Source organism: Falco rusticolus, chromosome 9 (genome assembly GCF_015220075.1).
Source record: "Falco rusticolus isolate bFalRus1 chromosome 9, bFalRus1.pri, whole genome shotgun sequence".
NCBI classification, from domain to species: Eukaryota; Metazoa; Chordata; class Aves; order Falconiformes; family Falconidae; genus Falco; species Falco rusticolus.
The window spans coordinates 13637171-13649741 of NC_051195.1; the positions used below are offsets into that span (position 1 = coordinate 13637171).

Genomic DNA, 12571 nt, shown 5'->3' on the forward strand with positions numbered 1-12571 from the left:
TCTGTGCTGTACAATGTACTTGTTCCCTTCTTCCCATTCAAAGTGAGACATGCAGGACAGACTAGTGTTCTTAATGGTTATGAATACTGAGTGGTAAATAATAATGTATTTTGGTTTATTGGGCTTTTTTGGAATTTACTTGTAGTTTTGATGAGCATCTGGCTTGTACACAGCCTTACTGAATGCCCTTCAGATATAAAGGATTTCTTCAGATATCAGGATATCTGTTAAAAATATTTTTGGGTTTTCTTTTGCCATTGTCTTCTACCTTGGAATGTGTTCTTGCCTGCAAATAGCTGCTGTCTGTCTTGTTTTGCTAGTATTTTCAGCATGACTCATGTCCCTGGCTCTTATTTTCTGCTATTCTTGTATCTATGAATGGCAGGTAGTGCTGCATCAGTATGTGCAGAGTGCCAGCTCCTGAAAATTTCAGCTTTGAGGCTTTCAGGGATGGGAGGTTAAGCGTGACCCATAGTTTATGCTATTTGGAGATGATCTTATAAAACTGACAGCCCTGTGCATTTTGTGAAATCCCTGGCATTAGTTCTGGGTTTGCATCTCAGTTCACCCCCCAGAACCATGTGCAGAGTCCCCCAGTACAATATGCTTTATACCCTCACTGGAATATTTGCACTCTTCCAGACATCTGTCTGTGTGTAAACAGCTGTCAGTTCCGTACATATGAAAAAAGGAAACTCTTCTGCTATTCAGCAGAAGCTCTTACAGCTGATTAATATTGCAGTACTTACTTGCCTTAAGAACACAGGATTCAAAGGAGTGATGTACTTCCACTTGCATCTCTTCTAAATTAATCTTGAGAGGAAGAATTCTGAAGGAAAAGTCTCCATTATTTGAATAATTGCAAGATTGTCTTGTCTTCAAAAGAAAGTCAGTCAGTTTCTTAAATTACTGCTGCTTAAATATCAGCGTTGCTTCTTCAGGGAAGCTTGTTATCACAAGCATTTGAGTTGCCTTAAAAAAAAAAACAAACAAAAAAAACCCAAAACAAAACCAAAACACCAAACAAACAACCAAAAAACCCCCAAAAAAACCCATCACCAAAACCAAACAAACCAACCCCTTTGCTTTTGTGCTCAAGCCCTTCTGTAAAGTCTTTGTTCCCTAGCATTCATTTGATCTTTGATACTTTTCCTGGCTTGAGTTTTGTCACACAGTAATCTAAAGCAAATCTACACGGTGCTTACTGGATTGATCAGTATTGATGCGGTTTCTTTGCAGTTATTTTGGAAATGCATCTTCTTTTAGTGTTGTGAGGGAAAATATTAAGGTTGCTTTAAGAAATGATTGTAAAGGAGGGCTGTATTTGCCATATCCGTGTCAGTGTCGGTTGTAAGAGAGGCTCCAGAGTCTCCGCATAATGCGTTAGAGCTGATTAGAACATACTTCTTCAGAAAGCAGTGTTGCGTTCTTGCGGGTGTGTGTGGTGGTTAAGCTGCGTGCAGTCAGTGTGAGGCAGGGTACCGGACCAGACGGTGGGGATGCTGAGGAGCAGTGTCTCCTGTCTAGTGAAATATTAACTGGGAAGGCATGGAATCACAGGCAGAGTTGCTTTGGTCTGAAAGTAGAAGACATTATAAGGGATAGTGGCTAAACCTAACCTTCCATAGGTATTTGAGGTTTTAAATACATTACCATTTTCAGTTACGGTTTAGGCTCTGTTACAAGAGAGCTACTAAATGAAGATGTCCTTTCTCAGAACAGGCATTTATTGGTGGCATTACTTGACTCTTACATAAAATGTGTATTTCTTCTATATTGTACTGGTGGTGCCTAAGGAAACTGTTAAGTGCCTTGTCAGAAAACACTGTGGGATGCCCTGGCTTTTGATTTGTTAAGGGATTAAGGAAAATCAGGGAAGAAAAGCCCATTTTTGACTGTTAAATAAAAAGGATGCCATTTTTGACTCGGGAAGCCTCTGAGCCCTGAGTATTTAGAAGGAATTTGTCTTTATCTGTCTGCCCTGTTGAACTTTCCTACGCATCAGCTGTTGCTGGCTGCTGAAGAAAACACAGTAATGCTGTGTGGACCTTTTGATTATGCTGGCGCAGCTGTTTGTGTCCTTTGTTCTTACTCCGTATTGAAGCACTGAACTTGATCTCTGTTATCTGTGCTTCGTTGCTGTATGCGTATGTATGCCACGGAGGTGCTAAATTTTGAAAAGCCAGGACTGCAGGCGCTCCTGTCACATAGTCAGCCAGGGCCTGTCCCCACTGCTGCCTGCCTGAGTTAAGGTGAGCTTGAACACCAGCGTGACCCTGCTCCCCCTGCGCCTGGCGAGGGCTGGCGTTGGTTTGTCGGGGAGCGCGAGGCATGAGGAAAAAGGAACACGCGGATGGGGCAGAGGCATGTATCAAGGCAGCAAGTATGGCATGCTCTTCACTTAAACTTCATAAAAACGGGAGTCCTGCAGCAGCAGAGCCTGCCGTGGTCTGTGCCCCTGGGGCTTCTGCATCGAGCTAAGAGAATGGTGTAAGCCTGCAATCTGGCTGGGTGGGTTGCGTCTCCCCACTGGGTGTGCTGAGCCCGACACTGATGTTACAGAGGCCTGGAAAGCTGCTGTGCAGCATGTAGCTTCTGGACAGGAAATTCAGGAGTATTAATATATTAGTATCCTTCAAGAAGGGATAGAATACTGTTTGAGGCTGTAACTGAGATTTGGGACTATTAATAAAGAATATCCTATGGTAACAGGACTTCTGGCAGCTGTAATGCAGTACGCTGTTGTCAGAATTGTACTAGTTAAGCTTCCCTGCAAGATTAAAAATAATTGTGCATTGGCTGATATTAACTGATATTAAATATATATGTCTACTTGCATGCTGGTTACTTGATAGTGTGTGTTATTTCCTTGAATTATCCTGTATATCAGGATATGGCACGCAGGAACTTAGGCCCTCTCTTCCCACTCTTAACGCGTTTGCTGCTGTTGTTTGTGGAACAGTTGTAATTTAAGGCAAAAAAAATGAGTGTCCAGAAAATAGTCGGTGGTTCTTTTCCATTGCAGAGATTTGTGAAACATTGTATCTTTCTCAATTTAAAAAGCATCTTTGTTACTACCTTGTCCTTCCTTTGTTCATTTCAAACCCTGAGTCGGATTGTGGGTAGGAATCTGCTACTCTGAAATGTATAGCAGAAAAGACAGTTAAACTTTTAACCATTTTGTCAGTAGTTAACTTTTTTTCAGATAAGAATCTATATGACACAGTCGTCTTATTTGTGAACAGAGACATCATCTTATAACTGTAGCAGCCTGAACTTAAAACCATTTTCTCAGTTTAACTTTTTGAGCTTGGTGAGATTGTCAGGAAATTTGGGCAAGTTAGTGCTTCTGTTACTTGAGAAAGTTAAAAACGGAAATTATCAAGACCCTTATTTTGGTATTCTTACGTGTGGCTGTGGTGCCTACATGTGGCTGCTGAAGGACTTGGTGTGTCCATTACCTGAAAATGTATTCTTTGAAAGGGCTCCCTGGGAAAACCATGTGGCCATGGTATGTATGTTGCTGAATGGTACATGAGCACTGCTTTAAAAAATAATTTAAAAATCCAATTAAGTTTCTTACGGCCGCAGCGAAGCTCACGGGGGGGGGGGGGGGAAAGAGGCTTTTCTCTTAAATGATTTAGGGCTTGACATATCTTTTGGGCTTTGAAAACTCAGTAGCTGAGATTTTCATTCTGCTAATGTTCTTTGAAGTTTTGTTAGTCAGGGCTTTCTCTTCTTCTAAAGAATGGAAAGATGCAGCACAGTAGAGTTTTAACAGTAATACAGAAACTCTTGAACATACAAAATCTACTTTCTAGCTTTTGCCATGCCAAAACCTACTTATACTTGATAGAATGGTATTCGGGCAATGGCTGGTACTGGTAGGTTTGCTACACGTAGCTCCTCTGTGGGTTGTACTTGAGCCAGTAGTTGATATGTTCTATTCTGACTTAAAATTATTTTAATACAGAATTTTTTAAATTATATTTTTTCGTGTTGAAAATGTTATATAAGTTCATGTGAGTAGGTTATAGTTACACAGTTCGTACAATACGAAGCAAGCTGGGAAATGTGAAAACTGTAACGATATATTAGTCTAGAATATTATTGTGCAATTAGATTGGAAAACTCAGATGTTAGAAGTATAATTCTGTCTTTGCTTCCTCTGAGAATTATGTTGTATTACCCAAAAATTCAAGGAACGGTAAACTTTGATGCATTTTGATTTGCCTTGACACGTGTTCGAGCAGAAAGATAAAAAAGGCTTCTTGATTTATTAATATGGATTAAGGCATTTCATTTGAGTGTTTTCTATTCCTCCAAGCATCAAAGTCTATATCAGTTATACTTTTTGATTCTAAGCTAGTCATATTTTCTACTGACATGGTGTTCACTAACATGTTTTTTCCCGGTAGCTGTCTGGTTTTGTCTGTAGGCAGGTTGCAGACCTTTTGTCTTTGAATAAATTTAAAAAGTAGAAAAACTGAAGAATTCTTGAAATGCATACACATCCTGTCTTTTGCCATTTGAATGGGTCTGTATGTCTTCAAAACCATCAGATGCATCAGTCTTTCGAGTTTTCTGATACATGCGATACTGAGAACTTGTGTTGCTGGGAATACAGAAGAGGGGAAAATGAAGCTCATTTTACTTGTTTGGCTACATCATTGCTACCGTAATTTTTGGAGTATATAGCGACTACTGGTAAATTTGCTTAAAAAAATAACTTTTATTTTTATCTTTTAGTCTCCCACAAAAGCTGTATATAATGCTAGACACTGGAATCAGCCAGAATCAGAGGCCCTGCCAGCACCACCGGTTTTGAAAACTCCCAGTGTCCCAGTAAGTAGACTGACTTTTTTTTCAAGTTTAGTAAATCTCCTGTTAAGATTCACTGATATTTTTTGAAGCACAAGTTCTTGATACCTGGTAATGTCACAGTAATTCAGAATGAAATCCACTTTGTGATGTGAGCCATTGGGTATTTGATAGGAAAGAAATCGTCAGTGGAAAGACTCCAGAACAGGATCTTCCATATAATTTCAATACACTGATGCAAAAAAAATACTTTAATCAAGTTCAGTTCCTTAATCTGCTGAAGTTAATATTTCTAACAATGGACTACCATCTTCTGTGAGAACCCCTAGGACTGACTTGCTCGTACCCATAGAAGTCAGCAAGCTGCAGGTCAAAAAAGAAAAACTTAAAAACAGATAATTTGGGTTTTTTTCCTTTGTGGATTGTGAGTTGCTGATGTAAGTCTTTAGACACTATGAAAGAAACAAATTTTTCTGTATACAGCCAGAAATGCTAATATGAACATATCAGGTATAAGCATGTCTACAAAAAGTAGACAAGAGGTGAAAACAGTTCTTAAAGTAACTTCTTCGTTCAAAAATCGGTGATTATTCCAAGGCTTAAGGTAATTGTTTTATAACTCTTTTGAGAGCCTGAGAATCCAGGGTCTTGGACTTAAATACGTGTAAAAATTGTTACTGGTTATGCTAAGAGAGCATTGTACATTGTCAGTAAACTTAATTTCATTTGGTGCCTTGCTTACAGTACTTGCCTGAGAACAGAAGATCAGAAAGTAGATATTTTTGCAGTGATACGTCTTCAGCTGTTGTCACCGGTTTCAGTTTTGGTTGTTGGTGGTTTTTTTGGGGTTTGGTTTTTTTTTTTTTTTAATTCCACCTGTGTGTGTCTTGTTCTGACACCAGCTCCTTTTTGATTTGTGGTTGGTTTTGGTTGTATCATCACAGTATTCTGAACAGCCTTCCTTCATTGTTAACTGGTCTGCCTGGAAAATGATGACTAACTTAAAAATAACCATTACCGCTAGTGTTTGAGGAGAGTGCAGAAATTTCAGTCCTGAGTGTCTCCGAATTCCCTTTCTCAATTTAGATTTTGTGTATTTTAACCAAAGCATTTGTTGCATACCGAGTCTTTATATTAGTACTGATTTTTGTGAAGTACTCTGATAGCTAACTTGACTCAGGCAAAATCTGCCTTTTTCTCAGACAGATTTTGAATATATTCTCTTCAGGCTATGAAAATGTCTGTCTGCGTCATTCATATTCAGGCAAGCCATTTTGTTTTCTGTCCAACTTCTGCTTTGTAACTGGAACCTTCAAAATATTAATTCAGAAATATGGCAGAGGTTTGACTGAACAAACCAGTTAGGGGAATTCACTTGTATCTGCTCCTCTTGTTATGACATACATCTGAAGTTAATTCAGTCACTTCTTTTAACCTTGATTTACATGTGTATGATTAAGATTTAATGAGTCTTGATCTAAACGTCCAGTAATTCCTGCACAGATGGTCCTTCCTCTTTAATTTCTGTAGAAATTTGTTACCTGAAGATCTGCATAAATTTGTCTTAGATCTACAGTGAGAAACCCATGCAAACTGCTTAAGCCAAGTACTCTTTTCTTACGGCCTCTGCAAGCTCCCTTGGAATTTGCTTTGAAGGGGAAGCCATTAACCAAGACTTGGATGAGATACTTCAGTAGATCTGCTGTGTTCACAGACTGATAAGATCAGAATCCTCCAGTACCTGCTTTATGTAAACCAGCTTTTCAGCGTGGTTTATTAGCATTTTGCCACTGGAACTTAAGTGAGCAAATGCAGAAGTGCTGCGCAGTGATAGAGGCAGCATGTAAAGAAAACTCCATTAGTGGAGCAGGTTGTTTTGGCTTATATTTTCATTTTGACTGTCAGTGTACAAGAGTGCTTTCTCTCAGAATATCCCCTGAAGTATGTAACAGTTACATGCAGGCATGGGGGGTGCATCTAGTTCCATTTTTTTCAGTCACACTTTTAAAAAACCTCATTTTTCTAAGCGAGGAAACTTACATTATTTTTTTGTTTGTTTTGGTTGGTTGCATCATCACAGTTTAACATCACATTACAAAAAAAAAAAGTACACGAGGGTGAGTAAATGACCACTGGCATTGGCACTTGTACATTTCAAATTGAGTATTTGGAGGTCTTTTTCCTGTGTGCCTTGTTTTCTGTAGCTTGCCTTCCCATCTGAATTTGTGCCAAAGCAGTAATACGAAGATAAGCTGACACTTAAGCTTATACCAGCCTCAAACTAATACAGAGGAGTAGCTTGAGGAGAAGCTTGTAATACTTGCCTGAGATGGCTGGAAACTTGTCACTAGTTATGCTAGACCTAGCATCAAGGTCTCTACTACCAGCTGTAAGCTCAGAATAGGTTTTGCTGTATATCATGCTATAATATGTTGTTTCCATAATATTAATGACACAAATGTGAATAAGGCTGGTGTACAGAGAATACCATGAATTTACAAGAGCATAACTCTACCTGTTTGAGGCATGCACATTGCTTCTTTTATGGTGCTACAAAATTTCGATAGTCAGTCTTCCACCTATATATAGTCTTCCACAATACAGTTTGGAGTATCAGGTTGGAGAGGTCGATTTTCTGTTACCCTAAGTAGGGTAGTGTGCAGTAGCCTCCAGTAGTTACAGATGAGAACAGTAGGCACAGAATTTTTCAGTTGAGGCTGTGCTGAGGCAATGACTGCTCAATGCTGTGCTTGTATCCAGACCAGTGTACTTAATGATGGTTCAGTATAGCAACCAACTGGAAGCTCCAGTATAAAGGGGGTGAGATACTTGTAAGTATCAACAAATAATTGTTTTTAAACACTGAACTTGCTTGGTTTACTTAAGCTAAAGCTTAAGGAACCAGTGTAAAGAACTTTTTTCCCTTTTTTTAATTTCAGAATTCCACTGGAGCTTCCTGACTACTTTAAACTGGTTTTTGTATTTAAAAATTAATAATTTGTGCCATCTTCTTTTTATTTTTCTTTAAGAGTAGGTACATTATCACAGAGCTTAGGTACATCTTGGTAGTGTAAGGCAAGGACTAAACAGTCCCGAAATGTGAGTTTGACAATTGCACACCTGTACTGTTTCCTGATGTATTTAGTGTATGTTTACATGCTCAAAACATCTGCCCATTTTAGCACTTTCTTATTAATAGGTAAGGCTATCTTCAAAGGAGGCAATTCATAAAGATGATGGAGTTTTTAAGGCTCCTGCACCACCTCCCAAAGTGATAAAAACTGTGACAATACCTACTCAGCCCTACCAAGAGATAGTTACTGCATTGAAATGTAGGAAAGAAGACAAAGAAGTAAGTATTCTTAACACATTTTTAAGATAAAGAATTATTGGTAATCCTAAGTACTGAAGGAACAGTGTCAAAATGAAATTTGGCTTTCCTATTAAAGATAATATTTTTTATCTAAATAGTTGAATGGCCTTCATTAACTTCTTAATGTTTCCTTGCACTCAAAACTGAATAGATTTTAAACTGTACTTGTTAAGGTTATAATCAATCCTAAGAGCAGCTTAACTAGGTCAAAATATTTGTCTCTTCCAGTTATACACTGTTGTTCAGCATGTAAAGCACTTCAATGATGTAGTGGAATTTGGTGAAAATCAAGAGTTCACAGATGATATTGAGTACTTGCTAAGTGGATTGAAGAGCAATCAGCCCCTAAACACACGTTGCCTTAGGTAAGATATCTTAATGTAAAACACTGAACTTATATTTAAAAGAGGTGTTGAATTTGTCAGTGAAGTGACTGTGCTTTAAAATGTTGTTTGAGTGGTTACCTGGCACTTCTGTTATAAAGAAAATAATCATCAAGATGATATGTTGTTTAATAATCAATAGTAGTATGATTAGGAAGATGAAATAGAGAATTGTACAGTAAGCGACAGCTTCAACACGCTTGTTCTCCCGTACAAAAAACATATTTGCTATAAATTAAAAAAGTATTTTTTGATAACTTTGCTTAGTGCAGTCTTATGTGTGGTGCCCGTTTTGGTTTGTAATGCAAAATTCAGTTCTAAAATGAAATCTCTAAAACTGGAAAGTTTGCTGGCTATAATCTAGAGCTGATGCTATATTGAGATACTGTTTAACTCCAACTGTCTCTTCTCTTCTGTTGATAAATAACACAGCTAGCATCCTGTTGTGGCCTCAGTGTTAATTGGGAGCTTCCCTAAGTTGTCTTGAACTACTCATTGCACTCTTAATATTCAGGTTACACATTCTTACAAAATGAGTGTGAAAAATGCAAGTCTTGCTTTGAAAATGTTTATGATAATGGTGTCCATTCCCTGGATATAGAAGTAATTAGAATGATATTCTGTAACCACATAATAATATTTTTTTATTTCTCTTAAGCAAAACTAAAATGGTGGAGAAGGAAAAACTTGAATTCACAGAGACAGGGGATGAGGATACTGTACTTTGACATTTGACTGTGGATGAGAAAAATCTTTAATGCTTTTAAGAGAGCTGTTTAAAGAATTTATTCTTCGTGTTCCTCAAAAAGTAGCAATGAATATTGTTGCTGGAGTATAAATACAAGAGATTTATTACCCATTTTGAATGTACAGTATGACAAGAATAAATTAGTACCATAATGACAGTTAAGGAGCATTTTTCATGCTGAGTGCGCTTAATTTGCTCACATGGCAAGCTTCCTAAGATCTTAAACTACTTTTTTACTTTCCCAATTTATATCATGGAATGTAACTTGTATAAGCACCATAAATTTTTTTCTTTCAGTTAGCAAATACATTTTTCCAAAGGAAATTTATGAGTAAGGATAGGAATAGACGTAAAAGAATCAGAAACTGGTAGGTAGGCTCTAACTGGTGCTGTTGTGATTGGAGACAGAAAGGCCACTTGTTCTTTCAACACCATACCACATGAATCTTTTATAATAAGATTCCTCAGTAGTCATTGAAGACTTGATTGCAGAATCACTCCCACATTGCTCCGCATTTAAAAGCAATATATTTTTAATAGTCTATATGTTGCCCTGTGCTAGAAATAGCAGACAGCTTGCTAATAAAACTAGGGGAAGACTTACTTCCACTTTTAAAATAGAACTGTTATGCTGATCACTGATTAGACTAAAGATTTTTTCAGGCTTTTCCTGAAATTTATAGTCTTTCTATCAACCATAAATGCAGCAATAAATATTGAAAATGTTTAGGTTTTTGTAAAAGTATTGACAGGCATAAGCAGGTCTAGTCAGTCAATTAGATAACCGCTAGATAGCGGTGGAAGCTCACGTTTATAATTTCTAATAATGCCTTGATCTGTAAGCTTTCCAGCGCCTCTAAATCAGAGCTTCATGCTTAATCCATGAACGTTTTACTTTAACTTTTTGAAATTATTTCATCTTTTCTTTGAAAGAAGCAAGTTCAGGGTGACCTTTGAAATCCTGTCTTTAGCCAACCTGGAAATAAAGCAGACACGATTTGGTGCTGGTAACCAACTGATGAATAAAATGCTGCCCTGATCACCAGTTACAACTTGCCTTATAACAAGTTTTAGAAGCAACATCCCAACAGGCTCTGTCAGAGTCTGAGGTATATGGTCAATCACATTTTGTAGACCTGTTTGTCTGCCATTTTTGTAAATGTGTTCATTTTAGCTGTTCTAATCCAGAATTAATTTTCTCTAGTGTAATCAGCTTGGCGACAAAGTGCGCCATGCCCAGCTTCCGAATGCATCTGAGAGCACATGGGATGGTAGCCATGGTTTTCAAAACACTGGATGATTCCCAACACCATCAGGTACGGATACATTGTGTATTTCATCAAAGTTTGATGAAACCAGTCTAGTTTGTATGAATTTTTGTGTACGCACGTTCAAGGTCAAGCATCCAGTATAGTGTGCGTTTGGGATCTGTGGCTCCGTTTTAGTAATCTGTAGTGAAATGAAAAATAATAGCACCTACATTCCAATGACAAATTCCCTTTCCACTGCTTATGTGCTTCTGGGTTTGGAAATTCTTTTAAGCAGGAACTTAAACTTTTTAAAAAAAACTGTCGGTGCTTTGGATGGCTATTTTATATCTTCTCTTAAGCTTTTTTCAAACAGTTTTATTGTTGTATTTATAATTTCCTTCAAATAAAATACATTTGAAAGGAATCCTTTCTTCTTTACATTTAAAGGTGGCTGTAAGTGCTCATCTCCAGAGCAGCTTGTATGTGAATTACTGCATTTTCTATAGCTGTTGTGGGGCATTTCTCATGTCCTGTGCTGTCTCCTTGAGTAGTGGTGTAATTGCAGTTGTAGGATGCCTTGAGTCTGTGAAGTGTTCTTTGATGAGTCTAGGAAAGGTAAAATGTAACTACTTATAGTAACATGACCCCAGCGTTTAAAACTGGAGCAGTTCCGGTTTTCCTTGTTATCAACTTCACAAGTTCAATTCAGCTATAATAGAAAACACTTCTTGTGGATGATAGTCTTTTTTTTTTTTTTCCAGTGGCTGGAAGCTGTTCCTCTGTGGGGTATCCCTTGAGGTATTGTTACAAAAGCTGAACATAGGAAATGGTGCTTGAAGTGCCCAGTAGATATGTATATCCAGTCAGGTTTATTACTTTTATTTAATAGCTCTAGAAAGAATAACATGCAATGCAGAAGGAAACTTTTCACCCACAGAAACAGACATCTAAGAGAGGGTATTTGACATCTTGCTGTGGGTGAGGGAGAAAGCTGTAGAGCTGAAAAGTAACTGATTTAGAATAATAGCTTATTTTCCATCTCCTTCAAAAATTAGCAAAGGCTAACTGTAAAACATAGGAACCAGGTTCAATGCATTCATTATTTTGTGTGTCAAAATAGTGCCAAGTGATACTAGAAATAAATACAGTCAAGCTATTTAGGACAGTTGCCACCGCTGAGTTGCAGGAGATCTGCAGAGGACAGCTACAGTTCTTTGGAAGGTGTACAAGCTTGCTCGGTATATTTTTGGCTTTTAGCAGTTACCATTATTCCTTCATTTTCAAAAGAACTAGCACATAGAGTTCAAAAAGAAATTGCATGCTATTATTAGTGTGCAGTAACAAAAAGCATTGATTATATTCACTGTTTTCAGTATGTTTGAAATGTTCTCTTGTCAGGGAAAAATACTGGTAGTTAAAAGTTTTAATATAGTCATAGTGCATTCTTGGTACAGGTTATACAGTATTATAAAATCACTGATATATCAAACTGCTACTAATAAATGCTAAAATATGTGCTCTATTTACTGTCAGTATATGCTTTAACAATTACCTTGCCTGTGTAAGTTTGCTGTCTTTATATACTGCCCTTTCATTCACTAATTATTTCATTAAAATTTTAACTTAATAGAAATTTCTCCACTAAATCTTAGTACAAAGTAACTCTAGAATTATAAACCACACTAGGCTTCGCTTGTATGGCTCGTATCTATTTAAGATTAATAAGGACTGGGGAAAAAACAATAAAATTATTTCACTAGTATTTTCTTTAAAGTATTTTGGAGATGGGAAAACTGCCACAATGAGGTTGATAATGGAGACAAATATGTGTGTATACTGCACCCTCGTAGATACAGTGGAACAGAATGACAAAGTACAGGACTTTTACATTTCTGTAAGAATATAAAATAGCAGTTGCAGAGGTATTTTTCTAACCAGCAAGGAAAACACAAAATAACTGGTTAACTTACTGAGCTATGCCCCAAAAAATATTTGT

General features: G+C 37.4%; 1 protein-coding gene across 5 annotated transcripts in view; it reads left to right on the forward strand.

The window, feature by feature from the left end:
* Positions 1–12571, forward strand: part of WAPL (WAPL cohesin release factor) — a 159860-nt gene that overhangs the window by 126252 nt on the left and 21037 nt on the right. For 4 of the 5 annotated variants that reach the window (XM_037400924.1, XM_037400922.1, XM_037400925.1 and 1 more), the window contains 4 exons: positions 4750–4845; positions 8021–8173; positions 8423–8559; positions 10530–10641. In XM_037400924.1, the coding sequence (XP_037256821.1) occupies positions 4750–4845; positions 8021–8173; positions 8423–8559; positions 10530–10641 (498 nt within the window). The remainder of the gene's footprint in view (positions 1–4749; positions 4846–8020; positions 8174–8422; positions 8560–10529; positions 10642–12571) is intronic. The other variant, XM_037400927.1, reaches the window with a different exon arrangement.